At 47.0% G+C, this 24,302-nt stretch overlaps 3 protein-coding genes across 3 annotated transcripts in view; 2 read left to right on the forward strand and 1 right to left on the reverse strand.

Annotated features, from left to right (window-relative positions):
* The window catches only part of LOC145470029 (uncharacterized), a 399,370-nt gene that overhangs the window by 324,525 nt on the left and 50,543 nt on the right, over nt 1-24,302 (forward strand). The gene's annotated exons all lie outside the window — the stretch shown is intronic.
* LOC145470032 (uncharacterized) overlaps nt 1-24,302 on the reverse strand; it is a 168,685-nt gene that overhangs the window by 102,889 nt on the left and 41,494 nt on the right. The window lies entirely within an intron of this gene.
* On the forward strand, nt 19,792-21,188 carry LOC145470402 (uncharacterized). The gene is made up of 2 exons (XM_081454216.1): nt 19,792-20,149; nt 20,209-21,188. Exons 1-2 carry the CDS (start codon nt 19,792-19,794, stop codon nt 21,186-21,188), a joined length of 1,338 nt encoding a protein of 445 aa, XP_081310342.1.

The raw sequence follows: 24,302 nt of genomic DNA on the forward strand, positions 1-24,302 counted from the left end.
CGCAAGAAACCTCGTCCCATTTGACCGTCGGGTTTGAAACGCGTCAAAGCACCGCCTCTCATTCTTGTTTGAAGTGTAGCGTGACGATGGTATTGCCTGCTCCGAATTTCGTCAATTCCCCAGTGGTCTCCGCGACTTGTGTCTCGATAATGTCGATGTAATCTTTGCGTACCGGAATATATTGAACATGGAGGGGTTCAAAATACTGGAAGTCTTTGCCTTCTCGCAGGTAATTGACTTCTCGCAACAGATCCGTGACTTGATTCCCCACCACACCACTGGTCCCCACATCCGAATAAACCATCAACGAACGCGAGGTGGAGCCCGTCACGTTCTTGAACGAGGTGTTGAGGTTGATGAACCGCCAGTTAAGGGTGGTGGTCAAGTGAACTCTCTTTCCGTCCGGCGTCGATTTCCAATAGGGTTCACCTGTGGTGGGGCTGATGTCGATGGCTGCTGGCACTTTCAGTTCTTTGGTGTTCAGTTCCATGGACAAATTCGGACCAATCTCCACCTTGTTACCATTCATCTTGAACCATCCCATGTCAATACCCAGTTCCAGGTTGACATATAACTGGGGATAATAACGACCATTGAAGAGTCTCCTGTTGATATCCGTGTTATCGAAGATAAAATCGTCGTCCTCGAATCGGAAATTCAAAAGATTGCTTTTCTGGGTCGATGGATCCGAGAAGAGGTAACCCGCTCGAAGTCTCTTTTCTATCACGGTGGTGTCAAAAAAAGTTTTGACGGTCTTCATGAATTCCACTCCCGTCAGATTCGACAAATCGTCCGCGCGAAGGTGTTCGGGCTTGAAATCCCCCCCGTCAGCTTGGTGTCGGTTGTTCAATTGCACCGTGTCTCTCACATACCAATAGCCTTCAAACATCACCTCATCCCCTTGCAACAAGGGAGGCACTTGACTCTTGGGGTCTGGTAACGAGATACTGCTGAGTCCCACTTTCCAATTACCGCCTTCCATTTTCAAAGGATGAGGGAGACGAATCTTGAAATGACTGGATTTGTTCTCGGGATACTCGGTCTTGCTACTGTGGCTCGGTAGACTCACGTAAAAATCCGTCATGTTTAAAATGCAAGGTGACCGTCGTCACTCCCGCGGGAAATTTCACCAACGCTCCGTCGTTCTCGGCCACTTGCGTCTCGATAATGTCAAACACGTCGCTACGCACCGGTAGATATTGGATGTGGGCGGGTTCAAAGGTCATCGTGTTCTGATCGTGCGGCACTTCTCTCAAGAGATCGGTGACTTGATTCCCCATGACGGTACTTTGCGCCACGTTGCAATAGACATACAGGGGCGTACGAAGCGTCTCACTGACGGTCACATTGCCACCATAGTGCTGATCGTAGAGCTCGTCCAGATAGTCAAAGCGCCAATTGCAGTAGGGACTGAGCTGTAAGGACCCATTGTTCGTGATGTTCCAAAAATTCGTGGAATGCGCGTTGTGTTGATCCTGCCAATCGAGTTTGAAAGCGGGTACCACATCGTCTTTGAAGAATTTAATCACGTGATGACTCAATTTGTAATCAGCAATTCCAGTCTTTTCCACCCACTTGAGTTTCTTGACCAATTCAGGACCAAACCATATTTTGGGACGCAATCTCGTTGTGCTACCAGCCGTTTCATTGAGGAATGTATCGGTGTTGTCGATAATCAAAGAATCCCCTTCCCAACGAAACACAGCGTAGTACTTTTTACCGTCATGAGTTCGTAGACTTTCTTTTTCACGTTCCATGAAGTGCGTCAAACGATCTTGGTAACGACCTATCAAGTATTTCATGAGCGATTTCCCACTCGTGACTTTGACTCGGTCCTCATGCAGATCAGACCCCCTGATGGTAAAAGTGTTACGGTAGGGTCGCGGAATCCATCGACCATCTGACAAAAGTACGAAACTTTCCATACTCTATTTAAATTCCAACAGGATGTCATCATCTTCGAAGAGGTGGGGTCGGTGTGTCAACTGTTCATAACGCCGTAAAGGTGGGGGTGGGTAAGAAATACCACTCAAACCCACTTTCCATCCTTCCTCTTTCAATTGGATCTGGTAAGGCAAACGGTTCTTGAAACTGTTGGCTTGATTGGAGGGGAATTCCGTGGTACTGGAACTGCTGATCAATTGGACATAAAACTCTTTCATCTCGCCTTGACCAAGGCCCCCTTCTCAATCCACGTGTCGTATTTGTTTGGCCACCCTTTCCACCGAACCAAGACTTTATTCCCTTTGCGTTTGACGATCTTTTCCACGCGAAACAGATCGTCGCTCTTCACTGTCACTTTCTGCAAATCCTGGGCGTAAAACGTACCACTCAATGGCGTTCCGTCCCACTCCTTGATCTTATAGGTAGGAATCACACCCGGCACCACACGAGCCACCACAAACACTTCTTCGGTCCAACCCGGTAAATACCCTTTCTTGAACAGGCGATATTTCTTATTCAATCGCACCCGATCCCCCACTTTCAACTCGGGCGGTACGCGTTTGGCTTGCAGTCGATCCGCGTACAGCGTCTTCCACACCTGCTCTTCGTTCCCCAGGTCGACTTTCTCGGGCGCCATCTTGATACTGCGGTGGTAGGAACGGTTGTATCCCAACACCAAATCCTTCAAGACGGGTAAATAACTGAACGTGTTCTTGATCGTAAAATATCGGTACATGCGTTTCTTCAACGTGCGATTGAATCGTTCGATCACACTGGCTTTGGTATCGCCGCTGGTGGAAAAATGACGAATGTCTTTTCGCTTCATCAAGGCTTGAAAGGTCCTGTTGTAAAATTCTTTCCCGTCGTCGGTTTGCAACTTGCGAGGGATCCTACCACCACTGCGTTTCAAAATTTTCTCGAAGGCCGCCGTCACGTCCTTGCCAGTCTTGGACTTGACCGGTTCCACCCAAGCGTACTTGGATAACACGTCCAACACCGTCAACAGGTACTTGTACCCTCGATTCGATTTGGCAATGTTCCCCACTTCGATGAGATCTGCCACCCATTGTTCGTCCATACCGTAGACCATGACCGGTACCGTACGAAAACGACGACGGGTGGGTTTGTGAAGCGTGTAGCCCAAACTGGCTTCCAACCGCTGGCGTACCGGTCCAATGGGTAAGCCTCGGGCTTTGGCGAAACGCGTCACGCCACCCAGACTTCCCGGGACGCTGGGATCCTCGTAGGTCCGCACCAAATTGGCATACCGATCCACCTTCTTCTTTTTCTTACTCATAATGTCGACAATCGGCACAGCGCTTGTCTAATCAGCTCGGGGTGTTCTCGTCTTATGATGGAGTACCAGACGATTGACATGGGTTGTCGTTTCAACCACAATATGAAGACCACGAAACGCCAGACGTTCTCTTCGACATGCGTCTCCAAAAACACCTGTTCGGGGTCAAACGCCATCAACGAGGGAATGGGATCGTTCCTTTCATACTGGGCATATAAAAGCTCGCAGCGCTCGCACAGGCTATACCACGCACTAGCCATACTGACAAAAAATGATTTTTTTATTTTCACATCCCTGTGTTTTATACAAAAAAGGACTAAACCACGATTCGAACCTGGGACCTTTGGGTTATGAGCCCAACGCGCTGACCACTACACCTTTAGTCATCCTCGTTCATCAAACAGTGATTCAAACTATTTACAAGGTCTCTCTCCGTCATCAGTTCCACCAGCAAGTCCTCCATCTTTTCAGTCAGTTCTCTGAAATACGCGGGAGTCCCCAATGAAATCGGGCGGTTCAGTTTGTCGCTCAGTCTCACAGAGATATCTCGGGCATAAGTCAGGGGCTCCACCATCTTCTTGATCTTCTGTCTCATCATGAAAGTTAAACAAGACGTAGCCATCAGACAGAATCGGTTCTTCATTCGTACCGGTGGAACGATAGCTGGCACAAAACGGATGACATCCAATTCCTTGATGTAGACCATGGAGTACCAATCGATGGTGAATAGAAAGGTTCGACGCCCTTGAGATTTCAGTAAAGGGAGAATCTGCCATCCCCATTCAGGACGTCGACGGAGGAGTTCAGGAATGGTCCACTCGTGCTCGGGTTTGCCGTAAAACAAAATGTCAAACACCAACATATCATGGACCCCTTCGTCTTCATCGAGGCAACCCAAAGGCGACACCTGAAAGCCGCACACCGACTCGATCAATTCAACGATCTCGTTGCTGTTACTGTACAACACGGTCAACATCTCGAATCAAATGAGAAAAGAACTGGAACGCAATGTTTTATAGTAAAAAAAACGCCATACGCTCATTGGTCGATAGCGCAACACACCACTCAAAGTAAAAGTACTGAATCACGAGGTAAACCAATGTTCATTGTCCATGACTCTCATGAAGGTGTCAAGGGTCGCTTTCTCGTCGCCAGTCGTTTTCCACTCTTTCCACCCTGTTCGCAAACCATCCACCAGCTTAGGCAACTTGACGCGACTTCCCGCGGCATCCATCTTATCTGCCACTTTCAAAATACCACCAGACAAAACGCCTCGGTACTTATCCATCTTGGTCCCTATTTCAACGGCTTCCTCCAACATGATGGTATCAATGGTCTTTTTGATCAACAAAAGTAAAGCATCAGGTTCTTCTTTCTTCTCTTCTGTCTTCTCTTCCACCTCCATATTCACAACAGGGATTTGCTGCTTGGTAGGTGGCTTCGTTTTCCTCCTTCTCTTCAAGGTGGTCTTGTCTTCAACCAGGGGAGTCTCTTCGCTGCAATCCATCGTGTCAAGTGAACTCCCAACAGCCAAGCGCGTTTTTTATACATCCAGACCTGTCAATCAAGTAAAATTACTTTCGTGATGGAAACGTACTGCGCACGTGATGGGGAAAGACCACGTCATGGGAAAGTACTGGCTCTTGATTGGTCGAGGTAGAACCCTATAAATACGAGGACAGCCTTTGATCTCCAATCAGTCGCGATTAGTCATCGGAAAGCAAATGGAGCCACCGCCAACCAGTCAAGAGGAATCCCCCACGCGCTACAGGTTACCAGACCAGGAGGAGGGTAAAGGTTTGGTAGATTATAGTCTCAATCCTCATTCACCCGCCAACTATCCCCTTAGTACCAAGAAGAGAAAGAAAACGGACAAAAAGAAGAACAAGAAACTCAAACAGGAACCAGGTAAACGAGTTCATTTCCATGCTAAAGTCACGGTCAAACTCATTCAGGATAAAACTCACTACTCCATGCAAGAACTAGCATTAACCTGTGAAGACGATTATCCCTTAAGAAACAGTGACTTCGCTTTAAAACGACAAGAACAAAAACTCATCCTCAAACTTCAACACCAACGACGCATCCCCTCCCTTACAAAGAGTTGAGCGACAAAGACAAACGAACCGTACACTTTGTGATAAAGAAGATCCACGGATTGAGCTATCAACCCCTCAAGGCTGAATACTACCACAAACCCGAAGAACTCAAAGACCTGATCCTGACCCTCTACTCCAGGTACAAACAAGGGCAGAGAACCGTGGTGGGGTACAAGGGAGGACACGTGGAAAAACATTTGTTAAAGACACTGAACATTCCTTCGATCGATCTGGAAACATTGGGTTGTCCGAAATACGACAAACTCAGACACATCATTTCAAACGAACGTTTATTACCTAGCTGTGGTTTTCATCAAGACGAGAGCATCCATCATTGTCCAGTCACAGAATGTCACGCTTTCTGGTTTTGGTTGACAAACATTGTTCAATAAAAAGTTTTTTTACATGTCCGACAGTCGCACTTCCATTTTTTCTTTGGCTCTCTGTCTCTCCACACTATTCCCATACTCTTCATCAATCTTGATCAATTCCCCTCGACACTTCTGCAATCTCAGGATCACCCTCAATATCAACCTTGACCTTCTCTTCAACAACTCCTGCTCGTCCTGACTCCTAGCGCGTCGCCTCTTGGATTGCACGCGTTCCCACTCATCACTCAGCTGTTCCAACGTCATGTCTACCTCCGCCACAATCGTCAGGAAACCTCGCGTAATCGGCATTTTGAAACAAAACCAAGCATCGCGCGCCCTCCTCTTTTAATCCACACCTCCACCAATCAACTCCCCTCTTTCTCATGACGTCACCAGAGGGGGGATACCCCCATCCCCCTCTACCGGGCACATAAAAAAATCACATGACCCGCTCCTATTTAAAAAGAAGCGAGCCAGAGCACATGCTGTAATTATCATGGCTTCCCGACAAAGTCTACGATTACAAGGTATGGGACCCGAACTCTCTCCGTTCAAAGATGCCTGCTTCATCTGTTTATTGGAATTAGATATCCAATCCGTCACACGTTGTCGCGTCATGCCCTGTTGCGGAAAATTTCTACACAAACGCTGCTTCAAAAAGGCCAACGAAGCTTCCAATGCGGTCATTGTCGACGTCCCTGCCCCGAGGATAGTAACGACACCGTCAGCGTAGATGATGACGATGATCTCCGAGCCAACGAACAGTTGAATGTCAGTCCCGAAAATCACCCGATTTGGGTGCCACCTCACGAACTCGTAGGTCTCACGCCCTTGGAACGCGCCCGAAACGCCATCGCTGATACACGAGCCAGCGCCACGGCTCACACCCTTCATCAAGAAGGGACCAGCTCCTGGGACACTCTACCTTTTCCCATTGATCCTCTTGTGTGGTACATCTTCTGGGTCCAACTGGATTGGTTCATCTCCACTTCGCCCGATGGTAGAAACCCCATGTTCATTCACGCCTCCGTCAACACCCCCAACGAACCCACCCCAGAAGTCAGAAAAACATTTTACCAATTGGTCAACAAACTCATTCCCGGCGCCGTGTATCCCTGCCTGCAAGAAGTCGTGCACCGAGAACATTTCACTCACATTGCCGACTACGAACGGGAAGGACGAAGGTATGCTTTTGACAGAAACGAAGTCACCGTCACGAACATTCGTATGACACGATTTTGGTCACCCGAATACTACCCAGACGCACCCTACACCAGCGGATTAACCTGGACACAATCTGGATTGTAAAAATAAAATGTGAAAACTGATCACGTGGTCTGTCGTCACTTCCGGTCCCCAGACCCTCACGGCCTCGCGTCCAACCCCGCGCGGCCACCTTTGACCGAGCTCGCCCTAGTCTTTCCTAATGCGAACTAATGCAACCGCTGACCTGAGCCGAAAATCCTGCACGCTGATTGGTCTAGACGCGTCACGTGTCCAAAATAACGCGCTCTGATTGGCTAGGTCTCAAACCGCCCCCCTATACTACTCAGTTCAGGTTTGAACTCGTCGCAGGTAGCACTAGTATAATTCACCGCGTCATATCCAGCAATGCCTGAATCATCTGGCTCTTTAATTAGCTTGAAACCATTTTGCAGACCATCGAGCATAAAATCTTTGTCGAAATGAAAAGAAAGTTCTCTTTGCCAAGCGTGGAAATTCAAGGGACATTCCTCAGGCGGGTTGAAAATTGAAGTATCGAAGGAAGCCGCATGCAGGGAACAATCAGAGCGAAACGTTCATTACTTGTTGTTATTGGGATTAGCCCCAGTGGGAGCCCCAGTGCAGGCTTTGCCTTTGTGAGAGGACTGTGAACAATGAATGCAAACATGCTTATACCTGCACGACTTAGGGTTGGGGCAACCACCAGGACTAAAGTTCCAGCGAAAGCAAAATTCGTCGGTACCAGATGAACACCGTTCTGCAGCGCGAGTCGTACTAGCGGGAGGCTTAAGTGCGTCAGCAGCGTCGAAGTTTTGCGCACTCAAATATTCCACATTTGAGCCCCAGGAAAACTTCTCGCGCAGTTTTGTAGCACGATAATCTTAGTCAAAAGCAAGAATAGCCCGAGTCTGAAAACGGGTGACTTTCACGGCAAGAAATATCAGATACCCCAGATATTGCTGAGACTCACTCCCGGGGGGGGGGGTGGGCACTGCCATATATGGGCAATATAGGTATGTGCTGCTGTGAAGGGTATGGTTTTCAAGCAGTTTACTCTAGGATAGGGTATATAAATCATAGCGTTTGGGTCTAGAATAGGGTATCATTTTTCACAAAAACTGACTGGTTGGTTGAAGGTTTTATCTAGGGTAAGGAAACCAGAAATTGCCACTCAAAAATATAAAAAAATTAAATCGGCAAGTTTAAATTGACGCAAATCAGCCTTAACAGTGTCAATAGATGGGGGGATTCGGGGAGTTTACTCTAGTATAGGTCAACAAAATTCAGCTGAACTAGCTCTGGTATAGGCTAAGGGTTCCAGGGTCACAGCGGCACCTCCCCACCCAGAAATTCCCAAAGCACCTCCCCCGGGGCCTAACTGGGACTTGACGAAAGCAACGTTTCTAAGATCTTAATGTTAGCCAACATAAACTGGGGGAATGTGAGTTGTAAAGGCTTCAATTGCTTCCCGTCCGAGCCATATAAAAGTTCACAAGGAAGCAACTGCTCCTCCGGCTGCAGCTTCCTCGGAGGCAGACGAAGCGACCTTAGTGACTTCGGCCTCGTGCGCAACTTTATCGGCACCCGCGCCAAAAACGGCCTCAATAGTCGCGAGTTGCTGTGCCATGTTAAGAGCAAATGCACAGAAAAATGGAGCAAAATGCAAAAATTGCGGCCACGGTCAAAAATGAAACCAGTCTTAATTTTCAATTTGTAATAAGGTATTAACGAGTGTTCAAAGGTTTCGGGGTTTCTTTCTCAAAATACGGGCGGATTTTCGAATTATTTGAGAAAATCGATTTTCGCACTCTCGCTGGCGAATAATGGCAGAATAATTAGCATAAATTGGCATTCGCGTAAATGTCTTTGCGTAAGTAGTAAAGACTATATCTTGGGGAAGAAAGAAACTAATTTGACAGGAGAAGTATCTGAAACTTTGTTTATGCCTACGTTTTGGTTCTAGATGATATTTCGTGGCGTCCCACAGGGATCAGTCCTTGGCCCTTTTTTATACCTACTATATACCTCTCCTCTTGCTGACATTGTTAAGCGTTACAACTTAGAGTATCATTTCTATGCTGACGACACCCAGCTCTATGTGGCATTTAAAACTGACTGTCTTGATAAAATGGTAGAGTGTAAAACTACTATCGAGCAATGTGTCCGTGATATAGACAACTGGATGGTCATCAACAAGCTCAAACTAAATCAAGACAAGACTGAAGTTGTTCTTATCAGCTCAAGATATCGTCCCAGTCCTTCTTTAGCGTCTCTTCAAATTGGCAACGTGACAGTTGTACCATCATCCTCAGCTCGTAATCTTGGAGTTATTTTTGATAAGTGTTTTAACTTTGAGGAACACATAAAATCAATTTGCAAGTCTTCTCATTATCACATAAGAAATATCGCCAAAATCAGAAAGTACATTGACGAGGAGAGTGCTAAAATTGTTGTTCATGCCTTTGTTACTGCGAAATTAGATAGCTGCAATTCACTGCTATATGGTCTTCCAAAACATCTAATTTCAAGATTACAATCTATTCAAAATACAGCAGCTCGAGTTGTTACACGTACTAGGAAATTTGATCATATCACCCCTGTCCTAAAACAGCTCCACTGGTTACCTGTTTGCTACCGTATAATTTTTAAAATTCTCCTACTGGTCTACAAAGCTCTCAATGGAACAGCGCTTTACTACATCAGTGAATTACTTAGGTACAACACCTCTCAACGGAAATTAACATCGTCCTCTCAACACCTTCTGGCGACCCCGAAAGCTAGACTGAAAACATATGGAGAGAGAGCATTTGCTGTGGCGGCACCGAGACTATGGAACTCGATCCCACTTGAACTAAGATCCAGTAGTTCGATTGACATTTTTAAACGGCATTTAAAAACATATCTTTTTAAACAAGCTTTTTAACTCTTTTAATTTTTAGATGATCTTTTTTTATTTTTTTCCCCTCCCCTTTTTTAGCTTTTTAAATATTTTTTTTGTGTAATGTAAAACGCCATGGACAAATAGTGGATTGGCGCTATATAAGTATTTTATTATTATTATTATTATTATTGTTCTTGCTACGAGAAAACATATTCTTTGATAAGGTTTCACCACAGTCCTAGCAAATCGAGTTTCACTTCATAATTACAAACCAACTATTCGAGTAGTATATAGGGTATTAGTCAAATACCGTTTTGAAGCATATTCAATTTTTTTCCTGTTTTAAGCCTCCCAGCGTTAACAACCATCGCAAGCTCGGTTGTTAACGCTGGGAGGCTTAAAACAGGAAAAAAATTGAATATGCTTCAAAACAGTATTTGACTAATACCCTATATACTACTACGGGGAAGGGGGGAAGGGGAGGGATTCCTATTAGATAGAAACGACCCCGCTGTTATACCGCTCGAACAGCGGCAATGGTTCGAGGAACAAACAAGCGTGCGTGGTTGATGCGGAGCCGGAAAGAAAACTGCGGAAAGAGCTGTGTCGGCGTTTACTGCAGGCAGCACAACTACCAACTCAAGAAAGGAATGAAAATTCCTGCGCGTGTGGCAGCTGTGGAGTTGGGGTTTTGTGTGATTACCGTCTTTGCATTTCTTGCGGCGAGAGCGCACTAAAACACCGGCTAATCCGCAAACACAAAAAAGCAAAGAAAACTTTTGAACTTGTTTTGCTTGAGCTCAAGTCAATGAAATGAGCACTTTAAGTTATATCGTTGACGTCATGTCTGATGTTGCCCAAAAACTTGAAGAAATTCTGAAAGAAGAGTTTGCAAAATTTGATCCAGCAACGTTGCAGTATTTACAGCAATTACTTTCAGAAAACGAGCCAGCTGTTAGAAAGATTGTTCAGAACGTGCTGGATGAACCTATTTCCCAAGAAACGGAGATGCGTTTGCAAAAACCTTTACTTCCAAAACCTTACCAACCAAGACCCCCTCCAGGGAAAAGAAAGGTGAGAAAAAAGCAAGAGCTTCTGAGGGAGTACGAGCCTTATCCTGCACAGAACATCCGAACAGTGACAGACTACCAGAATGAGATTCTGGGCCTGTTCGATGATGCAAGACATGAGGGGGAAGAGAGTAAAGGATGGCGCTTCATCAGAGGTCTGGAAAAAGACCTAACAACAAACTTAATGGAAAAAATTCGAGAAAATGTTGACACATCGTTTTACCTGAGGCATGTTTTCTTGCATCAGTTGCGCAACATTGAAGATGGAACGGTGATTCTGTGCTACACAAACCACGGCTCACGTTGGATAAACAGACTGGCAGAGGCAGAAGAATGGCTGAGTGAAGAAGAGACGAAACGCCTGGACCATGACAAAATCGTTAGACCATCAACAAAGTGGGAGTTTGTAAGCTTTTTTAATGTTGACCTGAAGGTTGTGATTGACCGTCACCCGTTGTTGGGCGCAAGCTCTTTGCCGGACTGGCTGCGCAACCTTGCCCATGGCGGATCGATGGTGGCTTTGGACACGTATAAAGACAACTTGTGTCTTTGGCGTTGTATCGCTGTGCACCGAGGAGCGCGTGTCGATCGAAGCACAAAAGCAGCCCGCGGTCTAGCCAAGAGTTTCTTCAAACTCCAGACCATGCCGACCGACTGCCCAAAAACGTCTCTGGATGAATTAGACAAGGTTGAAAGGTATCTGAATCAAGATACAGCTTTTTCGGACTGGCTCGGCATCCGGGTGTATGAGCCCGAGAGGGGGGAAGAAGTGGTATGGCACCTTAGACGAAACCCATCAGCTAGTTTGAAGAACATTCTGACAATCGGTATCTACGAAGGGCACGCGTTCGTCATCAAAGATATTGCGAGGTTGGCCAAAAATTATGCATGCACGCATTGCAGAGCGAGATTCACACAAGTTTGCAGTCTCCAACCTCATTTCCAAACCTGCAGTGAAGGAAAAACGGTAATCGATTGCCCGGGGGAAAGGGTCGAAGCCCCGCAGACAGCTTTCGAGAAAGCTTTCTATCCAAAACACAACGCTTCCAAAGAATCGCTTTGGTGGCTTGATCGAGAAGCCAAGCGGCGGAAAATCCACATTCACCACGCAATGTGCGGGCATGGCGGCGAGCGTTGGGTTGAGCGCACGCCTGTCGACGGGTACAACCACGCAACGAAGACTGTATTTCAATACCACGGCTGCCACTGGCACGCGTGTCGAAAATGTTACCCGCAAGATCGCGACAAAATCATTGACCGCAGCAACCAAACGCGCGAAGATAGGTACCAAGCCACAATGAAACGCACAAGATTCCTGCAAGAGGCTGGCTACCAAGTTATCGAGGCATGGGCGTGCGAAGTTGGGAAAATCGTCGCTGATCTACCGCGGGCCGAAACAAAAAGCTACCCGCGCGCGATCTTGTACGATTTCGAGGCGTATGGCGATAATAATCATCGGAAGGAGCCGACGCCCACGCTCACAATAGAAAACGCGCACGTGCCAATTTCGGCGAGCGTTGGCGACACCCTTGAAAGAGAGCCCACCCACATCTGTGAAAGAGACCCCGCGGAGTTGGTCCGCAAGTTTATGGAAGAGCTGGGGAGACGCGGAAAAAACATCCGGGCCCAGGTGCGAGCGGAGTTTGTGCCAGAAGACGTGTACCTGCTTCCAAAAGCGCAGCGACAAAAAATCGAGGATGGTCCAACCAGGTTCCTGTCGTCGGGTTCAACTCAGGCAGTTACGATCTGAATCTGATCAAAAACCACTTCGCTGGCCGCCTTGCTGAAAAATCGCCCAAAGTCAGAGTGGCAAAAAACGGGAACAAAACCATGTTCTTGCTCACTTGGGGATTCCGTTTCCTTCAACGGCGAATACGTTCTCACGCGGGATGAATGGGAGGGGTGTCAGCGATTGTTCAAAGAAAAGGGCATGCGCACCTTCTCAGACTGGCTGCGTTACTACAACAATCTCCATGTGGCTCCCGACCTTGAGGCTCTGGAAAAGATGAGAAACTTCTACACCGAGAAGGGAATCGACATTCTGAAAGACGCTGTCAGCATCCCAGGCGTGAGTTTGCATTACTTGCTCCGGGGAGGGGTTGAGCGTGGCGCAGAGCTTTACAGCCCGGGCAAAGACGCGTATGAGATGCTGAAAGAAGCTGTTGTCGGGGACCCGAGCCTTTTTTTCACAAGGTACAGCGAAGTTGATGTCACAGAGATAAGGTCTCATCGAATATCAGAACCACGTCTTTGCAAAAATATCCTTGGTTATGACGCCTACGCCCTCTATCTTTCGACCATGCTCAAAGAAATGTCTTACGGGAAGGAAAGGGTCGTGCACTACAGCGGCGAGTTCCAAGCGGAGGCGGCTCCTGTACTGACGCACAGGATCAAAGAAAGTAGCTGGTTTGGATTTGCCGAAGTCGATATAGAGATTCCGGAGCGCTTGCGTCCAAAGTTTGAGGAGATGTGTCCTTTCTTTTACAACAAAAAGGTACCTATCGAGGCTGTACCGAAACAAAGGCGCGATTACTTAACCAGAACCGGCAGAAAGCACGGAGACGGAAAAAGTTGTGGGGGCGCTGTCTGCAGAAGGGTTGTTGGTGTAGGCCTCTCTGCTGCTGTGGTACGTGAACCACGGGGTGGTAGTCACAAAGGTTTACAGAACAATCGACTACCAACCGGCCAAGATCTTCCCCTGGTTCGTGCAGCAGGTGACGGAGGCGCGCCGGACAGGAGACGTGGATAAAGGCAAGGCGCTGCTCGCTGAAGTGTTCAAACTGCTGGGGAACAGCGCGTACGGGAAGCTCATTGAAGCTTTGGAGCGGCAAACAAACGTGATTTACACCAAAGACGAGAAGGTAGTCGACAGAGCCTTGCGAAGCGCGTATTACTCTGATCTTAACGAGATCGGGCAGGCGTATGAGTTGGAAAGCCGGAAGCCTCGGATCACAATCAGACGGCCGTTTCAAGTTGGAATCGCTGTCTATCAGCTGGCAAAGCTGCGGATGCTGGAGTTCTATTACGAATTTCTTGACAGGTATTTCGACAAAAGAGATTTTGAGCTGATCCAGATGGACACGGACAGTAACTACATGGCTATCTCTGCAAAGCGTCTCGAGGACATTGTTCGGCCGGATCTGAAGCCAGAATTTGAGGCGCAAAAAAACTGTTGGCTGGCTTGGGATAAGTGGAGCGGCCGCACCCCAGGTCTCTTCAAGCTTGAGTGCGAGGGCAGCCGGATGATCGCGCTCTGCTGGAAGTGTTATTACGTCGACGAAGCAGAGGGTGAAAAAAAAAGAAGTTTAGCACGAAGGCGGTGACGAAGAAGCAAAACGAGATCACGTGGCAGCGTTTTAAGGCAGCGCTGGAAGGACGCAAAGACATGGCAACCAACAGAGGTTTCAGGATGCGGGACGGGCAAATGGTCACATACGAGCAGAAGAAGCTGGGGCTGAGCGGTTATTACGACAAGCGGTGGGTGCTGCCCGATGGGATACACACCGAACCGATCGAATTTCACATTTAGTTCACGTCAGCCGGAGGAAGAGTAGTGTTTGGAGGGACAACCAGCAGTTCTTCACGGACGAAGCCGCGCATGGGACCGTCGTGCAAATAGTAGAGAACGGGTTGATTCGGTTTGGTAAAAGATCTTTCAATGCTGAAAACTTTCAAAGACCAGATTGGATCCGTGGCTCTTTTTACACCGCCTTCAAGCTCTCGGGGCTGAGAAAACGAACTTGGACAAGGGAGGAGAGTATTTTTTCCCTTTTTCCAACAGGCCTTGAATAAGATGTCGATGGCCTTGCATAAACAGCTTTTTCTTTGATGGCAACGGCAGGTTTCTTGCCGATAAGGCTTGTTACCTCGTTGTTCAAAGCCGAAACAACTTCTGGAAGTCTTTTGACCCAGGCAGTGGACCGGTGGCCCTCAGGAAGTCGCATTTCCACGGCGTACTGATGCCCGAACAAGCGCTCAGCCAGGGTGCGGTTGAAACGTTCAACAATGGCCTGGTCGCGGTGAATGTCAACGCGCCCGCGCCGGATATATGTTTTGTTCTTTTCCATCTTTTTTGTGACGGCGCCCATGAATTCGCGCTCGGGGTCAACCTGCAGCATTTCAGGCCATTTCAGAGGCGCGCGCTTGTAAATCTTCTGAAAGGCCTGGGCGACCTCATCAGAATTTTTCGAAGTCAAGGGTTCGGCCTCTTTGTAGCGGCTGGCCACGTCGACAACGGTCAGCGCGTATTTGAAAACTTTGCGCCCGAGGGGCAGTTTGTCGTGTGGCAGAAAAAGAAGGTCCGCCTGGTGGACCGCGTTGGGTGTGGGAACGTCGAATTTCGGCCGAGGAATTCGCCTCAGCGCGGGAAGGAATATCTGCCAGAGCGCCTTGGCGGCCTCGGCTAATTTTTTGATCGCGGCGATACCTTTCCAGTGGCCCCCCCGGGCCGTAGTATATCTTTGCGAGTTTGTCGTCCATCGCTTTACTATAAGAAGGAGTTTAAAGTTTAAAGGAACCGGAAGGCTGCGTAGCCCAGAGCGAGCGCCCCGGCGCCCACGAACATGAGTTCACCATTTTTCTGCTGCTCGCTTGGCTGATAGAAATCTGAGAACTTGGGCTCTTTGGGGGGTATCATTCATTCGTCAGGATGCGCCTGGTTGTAGAGTGTGAAGGCATAGTCAGTGTTGGTGAAGTTCTGCTTGGCCTCCGCCTTTATTTGCGCGTTGGTCGCAATCCAGTCGAGAAGATGGGTGCGGTCGCGCGTGTATTTGGCGTAAGCCGTTTGATAGGCCTCGAGAGCTTTGTCATGGCGCTTTTTTTCTTCAAGTGCAGCTTTGTCGCCCCCGCCAAGCGCCCTCGTCAGATAATTGCCTGCGATAAAAGCCGTGGCATTCAACACAGCCCCACCAACCATAATCGCGATGCTTGCCATGGTGTTATATAGCAAAGTCTTTTTTTTAAATAATTAGTTTTAAACTCTGGTGGGGATGATTTTTTTGTCCTCGAGGTACTCTTTGAGCGCAATGCTGCCCGCCTTCACGGCGGTGAACTTTACGTAATTCTTAGCACTGTCGCTGGGATCAGAAGTAAATTTCTCTTTTGTAACCTTTTTTGCGGCCCAGCCTATGCCAGCTACCAAGCCAGTGAGAGTAGCGGCGTCAATGACGGTCTTAACAAGCTTGTTGTCGTCTGACATAGTAACCTTTGATATTAAGAAAAAAATTAACAAAAGTTTAAAACAAAATTAATTTATGTCGAACTGTTTTTAATAAATTCTCTTAAGACTTGGGCAAGGTTTTTTATGTTGGCTTGCCCAACTCTTTCTACATCTTCTGGATCTTCCGCGTCTTCTGCGTTTTCTGCGTCTAATTCTCGAGAAAGAATGTGAAAAAGGTCTCCTACAATTTTTGCGGCTTTTACGTTTTCTACGGTTTGGGGGATATTGTAGTTTTCCTGAAAACTGCGAAAATTCCTATACATAATTTCAAAAGTTTCTTCATTCATGTTTGGGAAAGTTTCACCAAAGACAACTTGAAAACCTTTTTTGGCATTTTCTATATACTTATCGGAACGCACTTTTCCAAGAGAGAAAAAAGCAACATCCAAGGCATTGACAGGAACTTCGTGGGCCATGGTTGGTTATAACAAGGAAAGAACAAAAGTTTAAAAGGAAATTAATTTATATCTTCTTCTTCTTCTTCCACGTTTTCTGCGGCCTTGTCATCATGCAATGTTGTACTCAAAACATCGCGGACTGTATAAAAAACCTTTACGTTGAAGTCGCACCATACCAGCGCGATGCCAAAAATGGCGGAGAAAGAGATAAGAATTTGGGGAACGTCAACTTTCTTCATGTCAATATATTACACGCGGAAATGTTTAATCCATTTGTCTTAAAACTTTTCGACGTGTCGCGCGAGCAGGTTCTGGCTCAATACGCGCGGGCTCAGGCGTTTTTTTGCCGAATACGGCCTTAAGCTCTTCACGTTTGTAATAAATCCCGACCAGTGAAACGACTAAGCTGCCAACAGCAAGCCATTGGTTCGTGCTGAGGCTGCTATTTTTTTCTCCCCTGCACTTTGGGCTTTCGCCTTCTGTAGTCGTGGCTGGCTCGGGGGCCGCTCTGGTGGCTTTCGCCTTGTTTTTCGCGATATAAGCCTCAGCGGCTTTTTTCTGTTGTTCCTGGGCCAGCCGCGTTCTTTCAGCAACCAATTTGCCAGCATCCACACGCTTGGGATTTTTTACGCGCGTAGTTGCAGTTGGAGTTGTCGCTTGCTGTGTGATATCGACGGCAGGTGCAGTCTGGGTCTCGCCCTGAGAATGCGCCGTGACGGCAGGTGCGCTCTCGGATTGCTCTGTAGACATTCTGAAGCAAATATAATAATGCTTAGAAAAAATCACTCAGTATTTGTCTGCAATCCCTCAGCAGTTGTTGAGGATTGCTGCGGAATTTCGTCCAATTTTGCTTCGTCCTTTCTCTCCAAATGCGAGTTAAAATCAATATGTTTTGTGGTGATCAGCGCCGCGTTGGCCGCAGCAAGAAACCGGCCGCACTTCAAAGCAAGGTTGCCGGCCAGATTGGAGAGCTCTTTGTTTAAGATGTAGTCGTTTCTGAGTTCTTTTTGATAAGCGTCGATGTCTTTGATTTTGACGGACATTCCGACCGCTTTGGTTGCAAAAAAAATGAACCTGTCGATCAAACTTTCTGTTGTCTTTGAGCCTACGTACGTCTCGTAGCGTTTGGTGTATTTCTCGACATCTTTATCACTCAGGCGCTTCACCCGCTCGTGGGTTAACTGCACTCCGATGGCCTCTTTGGGTTTTCCTGTAGATACCACCACGGCCAGCTGCTCGCGAAGAGCAGGAATGTCAGGTCTAGGGGCGGTTGACACTATACCACCAGCTGGCCCCCTCGACAGCTTGGCTTCCAGCTCGGCTTCCACTAGTTTTAAAACATCTTCTGTCACGACGTTCTCTTCTCCAGCACTTGTGCAACAATATATACAGCTTTCATTTTTTTATTCAAAATAACTTTACCCCGTAGGGGTGGCGAAGCGAGAACACAAGATAAGAGAACTTTCGCTCTTTCAGCTTTGAAATCAGACCTTTGTACTCATCCTGAGAGAGTTCGCCAGCGTAATCATCAAAAATGGCTTTCGTGGTCTTGGCCGAGGGGGTGTAAAAGAGAACGATCGCCGCCACGTTCTCCCGGAAGGAAGCCGTTATGCCGATCATCTTCTGAGTCAGCACCCAAACGCTAATGCCCATATGTCGAGCAGAAAAGGCGAGATTCACCAGCTCGCCTGTACCCCCTTTCACATCTTTGGAGGCTGCGCAGTCATCGAGTATTATGAGCGTGTTGGCGCCCTCGAAAAGCCATCTCACTAGCTTCAACCATTTTTCCACGTCGTGCTGCTCGCATACTATCACATTCATTCTTGGATCGTTTTCACCAATTCTGTGGTAGGTCTTGTTGTGCGCGAATGTTGGGCAGCTTAGAACGATGTAGTCGAACTTGAAGCAGAAAGTGCCGTAGATCTGGTCCACCACAAACCTTGATTTGCCTGAATTAGTCGGCCCCGCAATGAGAGCGTTGAAGGGTATCTTGCTTGGGTCCATGTTCATATTCAATTCTGCAAAGAATCAAACTGTCTGTCCATAATGTTGAACTGGGAGTCGGAGATTACGAATATGTGGCATTTCACGTCGCCTGAGCCTTCGGCTTTCCGCTCAATTTCCAGCTGGACACCGTCTGTACTGTTCACAATGCGCGTGCCGCTTCCGTGCATCGACTGATCCGCCATGGAGCCCGTATTAATCAAAAGCCCGAACTTATCATCGGTGTAAAACTTTGTCGCATTCATGTGCTAGAGTTTATTTTTCTCTTTCACAAAGAAGGGGTGGGCCTTTTCCCACATGACATTGCCTTCGATGCCGTCGTTGAAAATCATGTTGGGCGAGCCGTTGATCGTGACGCTGACTTTCGTCAGATCCGGGAAGATGTATTTTTCTGAACAGTAGGGGGATGGCTTTTAGTGACCTTCTTTGGGCGTCGACTTTGATGTTAAGCCTCGTGTCAGTTTCTTTTTTGAAAGACACCATTTTAAGGCGCTGCACGTGGTCATAGGCAAACTCTTTGCCGCTGGCGTAAACGCTGCGTGCCTCGTCTGCTAGAGTCTTGCTGCGGATAATTTCGTACGCGAGCCGGATGTTGGTCAGCTTGTATTTCAGCTCGGTTTTTCAGAGCCTTTGACCACGTGTGAAGCTGGTGCAAGGGTTACAACGAACGTGAGGTTGCTGTAAAGGGCCTAGGGGTAGAAAACGCCGTGGTCAGTTACGATCTGATGGTCGAGACGGATGCGGTATTTTTTCCCGTATACCTCGTTCAGCTTGTTTTCAGCGTTGACGCCCGAGGTTTTCTTGTCTCCCGCACCTGAGCGGATCTTGCATAGATCCTCGCTCTGAACCCCTTCGAGAAACATGCAGTCTCGCTTTTCCTGCGAAAGGAAAAGGTCTTCAAAGACTTTGTAGATGTCGTAGCCAACCGTGTCTTGCAGGATAGTGCCTCCAAACTTCACGACCAGCTTGTCAACGAGCGCCAGCGTGACGTTCTGGACAAGGAAGTTGTCGGCGTGTCCTCCAGAAAGGTCGATGTCAAAGACAAGCGCTAGCGAGCCGGGTACCAGAACCTCGTTCTCGTTCAGCTTGGGCACTGAAACATACAGCTTATCGCTAGGGTTGGCTTCAGTGCATCCAAAGGTGATTCGATTGACCTCGCGCTTGGCCTTCATGGCGTTTAATGTCTTTTTGTTGTACGTTGGGCGAAGGTTCTCTGGCACTGACATTGTATAATACACCGGCGATTTTTTTCTAATTTAAAATAACAGGAATGAAATATATTGCTATGGCGGAAGGCGGCGGCGAATTTGATTACGAAGACCCGGACCTTGACAATCAGTTTGACCACGATGATGACGGACAAGAGGCTGAAAGAACCCAACCTTTTCAACCAGGTGCGGCATCCACTCCCTACCAACCTGGCGCCCCCTACCACGGGGGTGAACAAACGGGAATGCATACTATGCAGCACGAGCAGTCCGGCCTGCCTGACACTTCTTTTCTGGAAGATATCCCTTTGCTCGGTGATTTCATACATCCCGATGACAAACCGGCCACGATTGAAAGTGCAAAAGAAAAAATCAGAAGATGGTTCCCGAAGGTAGACTTCAAAAAATTGGGCCCAATTGGTTTCAGCAAAAAAGGTAATGAATCTGAGATCGTTTCATTTGGCCCCAGGGGGGGTGAGTCCAAAATTTTCAAGATTGGCGACGAAGGGTTACAAAGGCTTTCACAGACGCAAAAAAAGCAGCTCTGGGGCCAAGAGCTGACGACATCATAGATGAAGACCGTGATACTATCAGAGAAACCCGCCAAAGTTTAAGAGAGGCAGAGATCCAACTACAACAGGCGGAAAAACTCTATTCGCAAAGAGAAGAAGAAAAGAAAGAAGTGGAAGTTCTGAGACGTAAAATCGAGCAAACTAATGCTCAGATTGATGACATTCAGGATAAACAAGGTTCGAATCTTGAAAGTGAAGCAGAGCTGCGTAGGCTGAAACAGCTGAAAAAGAACTATCAAACCGATCTTGAAAACAAGAAAAAAGAATTGGACTCGCTTACAAAACAAGCAAGAAACAGAGAAAAAGAACAAGCCAAGGTTGACAGACTCAGGGCCAGCCTCGCAGCAAAAGAAAGTGAAACAAACGCCATGGAAGAAAGGCTCAACCAAACAAAACCATTGGACGACCTGAAAGAGCGCGAAAGCGATCTGCAGCGCCAAAACGAGGAAGACCAGGCAATCATCCAAGATGAGAACGCCTCGCCCTCCGCCATAGAAGCCGCAAGAGAGAGAGTGGCAGAAAGAAACGAAGAGCTCGCGCGTTTGCAAACTCAGATTGCGGAAAGAGAAAGGACGCGGCCTCTCTTGGAAAGAATCAAAGAGATCTTCAAAAAATATGGCGTGACATTGACCGCTATTCTTCTCGCCGCGGGGGCCACAACAGGGGTTGTCGTCGGTTCAATCACTAATGCTTTGAAAGACACAGGAAAAGCTTTGGGAAAAGGCCTAAAAGATATTGGCGCGAAACTTGGTTCTCTGCTGCCCGGGCTAATTGGATCGATTGTGAATTTTCTATTCAAAGCTGCGGGCCAAGTCGTCGGGTTTCTGGCCGAGCACACCTTGCTGCTTATTCTTGCCGCGGTGGCCTTTTTGTTCGAAAAATATTTTAAGAAGCAGCGGTAGCTTACCGCCAAGCTATGAACAGCAAAGCCGATAATCCTACTACACCGACAATTACCGATGTTTTGTTTATTTCGTGTTGCGGTGTTTTATCTGGAGCCTTGGGCTCTATTTTTTGCGCCGTTGGTTGTGCTTGTTGAGTTTCGGTCGAAGCTGATTTCCTTGATTCGGCTGTTGCGGCTTTGTGTATCGGGTTGGAAGGATGGCTGTTGCGGCTTTGTGTATCGGGTTGGAAGGATGGCTGTTGGGAGGTTTAATTTTTGATGGGCCGCCTGCCATTAGTTTGAGCGCAGCTTTTTTTGTCTCCGGGTTTACCTCGTTGTTTACCCCCAGTTTCATCCCAGAGACCGCCTGTTTCGGCTTGTTGTTGTAACCGATTGTGCTTTCGGTGTTGATTATCATTTGCGCGGGCATAAGCCAGGTCATGGGGGCTACAGCAAGATTGAACCTAACCTTCGCTTGATCCACCGCGAGCTGGTACCTTTGCACGCTCTCGGCCAGGTCGGGCTGTCTGATCGCGTCTTCCACCAGAACAAGAAACTCGCTCTGGGCTTCTTTCGCTGTCCCTCCTTCGCCAAGAATACTGCTGCGCACGTTCACCTGCGCGCCCAGGATGCAATAAACGAAAGCATCGATTGACTGATTAACTCTCGATAACCCGGCCTGCGTCAAACCAGATGCTGTGTTTGGCGCGAACCAGTCCGCTTGAGCATTCCCAAAAGCACCCGGCTCGATGTAATAGATGAGGTTTCCTTGAATCGCTTTCCCGCCTTCATCACTGAATTTGTTCCATCCCGGGTATAGGTAGTCAGTTTTCGACGCGCCGCCCGCATAGACGTAAACACTTCCAAGCCCGTGGTTTGCCCCGTGTGTGAAGCGAAAATCGCTCGAGGGGTCTATGCCGAACTCGCTGCATAGCCTTTTGTATGAAGCAACGTCATAATGATTATTGAATTGGCTGAAAGGCGGATCTCCGGGCAAAGCGCTCATGCTCTGAATTCCTCCTAGCTGGTACAAAATGCGCCTGACAGTGAAATACACGTGGAAGATATAAAAAGCTCTTATCTGCGGTGGTAGATTTATTCCGTTGTCAAAGATGTCGCGAGAAATTCCACAACCTTGTGTCGCGCAAAAAAACGGCGAAGTTGAGCTGTTGCGGCCAATATTTCATGTCAGGCCCTCCTAACCAGTGTTTTGATTCGGCTCCAGAAGTATGCCTGAGTTTGGTTTTTTGAAATATTTCTCGGAATTTTGTCGTGAAATATTGTCCAAGCGTGACGTAGATTTTGATTTCGGCGTTGAATATTTTCTTCAAGCTTGGCGCTTTTCCGTCGAAAGGTTCCGCGGGCATGGGCAAGGAAACTTTTGAACCAAGTGGCGACAATTCATAAGGAAAACCGCCGCTGTCTACCAAACCTAGCACTTGTTTCATTTCCGCACTCCAATACCGCCTGTCTGAGCCGAAGACGCTTTGTAACGAGCCTTCGCTTTCTTTGATAAACACCTCTGCGGGTGCATTATTTTTCTCGTCGATGCTTTCTTGTGAAACGAACCGGCCTTTTTCCGCTTTTGGAAAGTGGTTTAAAAAATTTGTCCACGCCTTTTCCTTTGCGATTGCTGCTTTTTTCACAAACTCACGACCTTCCCGCAAATTCGCCATTGTATTTGAACACAAATTTGTTTGTTAAATATAAAATGGTTCTTCTCTCTATTTTCACACAAGAGAATGGACAGACTATCTATTTTGAAGACCCGATTCCGAAAGTACATTTCATGAAACTCATTTCTTGTAGTTTATTCAACAGCTGGGACACTTTGAAAAAAGAAGGTTCAGCCTCCTTGGGAGATAAAGACAAAGATAGAGCTTTATCAATTAGTAAATTATCCCCAGGACATTATAATTTAGAAAGCTTGGCAAAAGAAATGGACGGTCTGTTCGCAAAATATAAATATGCCCTTGAAACAGAAATAAATCAACCTGTTGGCCAGCTTGTAATCAAAAATTTTGGGTTAAAACCGATTGAACTTGATCGCGATTTAGCCGATTTGCTTGGTATTGGGCGAAAGTTGCTGCCTATAACATTCGTAAAACGGCTTACATCTCCAACGACATATTTTATTCATTGTGATTTGATCGACGAAGAAAAGAATCTGTTCAATAGCAAAAATTCAGATGTCTTAGCCCTGTTTGATATAAAAGGGAAGCCTTTTGAAAAGGTAAGCTACCATGGTTCTCCGCAACAGGTTTTGCGTGACTGCTCTACAGACAAGTTTTTAAATAGCATCACTATTAGCGTCAAAGATGAGAATGGCGAACTGTACGGGTCCGCAAATGATCCCAGGACCGCAAATGATCCCGGACCGCAAATGATCCCCAAATTGAACCGCAAATGATCCCGGACCGGAAATGATCCCCATATTGGACCGCAAATGATCCCGACTAAAAAATAAGGAATGGCATGGATTTATATCAGAGGAAGGTGAGAACATGTACAAAAATTATGAACTAAAAAACATGTTTTATCATTTTACAAACAAATATTCCACAGTTGCTGTTTTGTTCTTCGAACGGTACAGATCGTTTTCACTGTCACGCAATAAACAAAATAATAAATCGAAAACCAACCAATGGAAAAAGCTAAGAAATTGTGATGTACGCTATAGAAGATAACTAAATAAGACACTTCTCCAAGTTTTAGGCCTGTGCGTTTCCCCAAACTTCAGAAATTCGTCGTAAATGTTTCCCAGAAATTTACAGAGCCCAGTAAGAAAACGCCATGTTGGTATACATCCGTGGTACACCAATATGGCTGCTGGAATATAGTGTAAACATCTGGAACTTACTTTGGCTTTCTAGGCCACTGATTATCAGTACTAAACAAACAAGCATTTAAATAAGCACTTTTCCTAATGCTCTAACTTCTAAAAGGGCTCAAAATCATGAGATAAGTATATATTTTTCAACAAACTCGATCGTAGCGTTGTGTCACGCAACCTCAATAACCCTGAAATTCAAAATGCTCTGGTTTCCAAACGAAGCACGCTAATTGTAAACAGATATAAATATACCGCCTCTTATGCCTGATGAGGATAAAAATACGTCACGTGAAGACGATC

This window comes from Orbicella franksi, chromosome 15, assembly GCF_964199315.1.
Source record: "Orbicella franksi chromosome 15, jaOrbFran1.1, whole genome shotgun sequence".
NCBI classification, from domain to species: domain Eukaryota; kingdom Metazoa; phylum Cnidaria; class Anthozoa; order Scleractinia; family Merulinidae; genus Orbicella; species Orbicella franksi.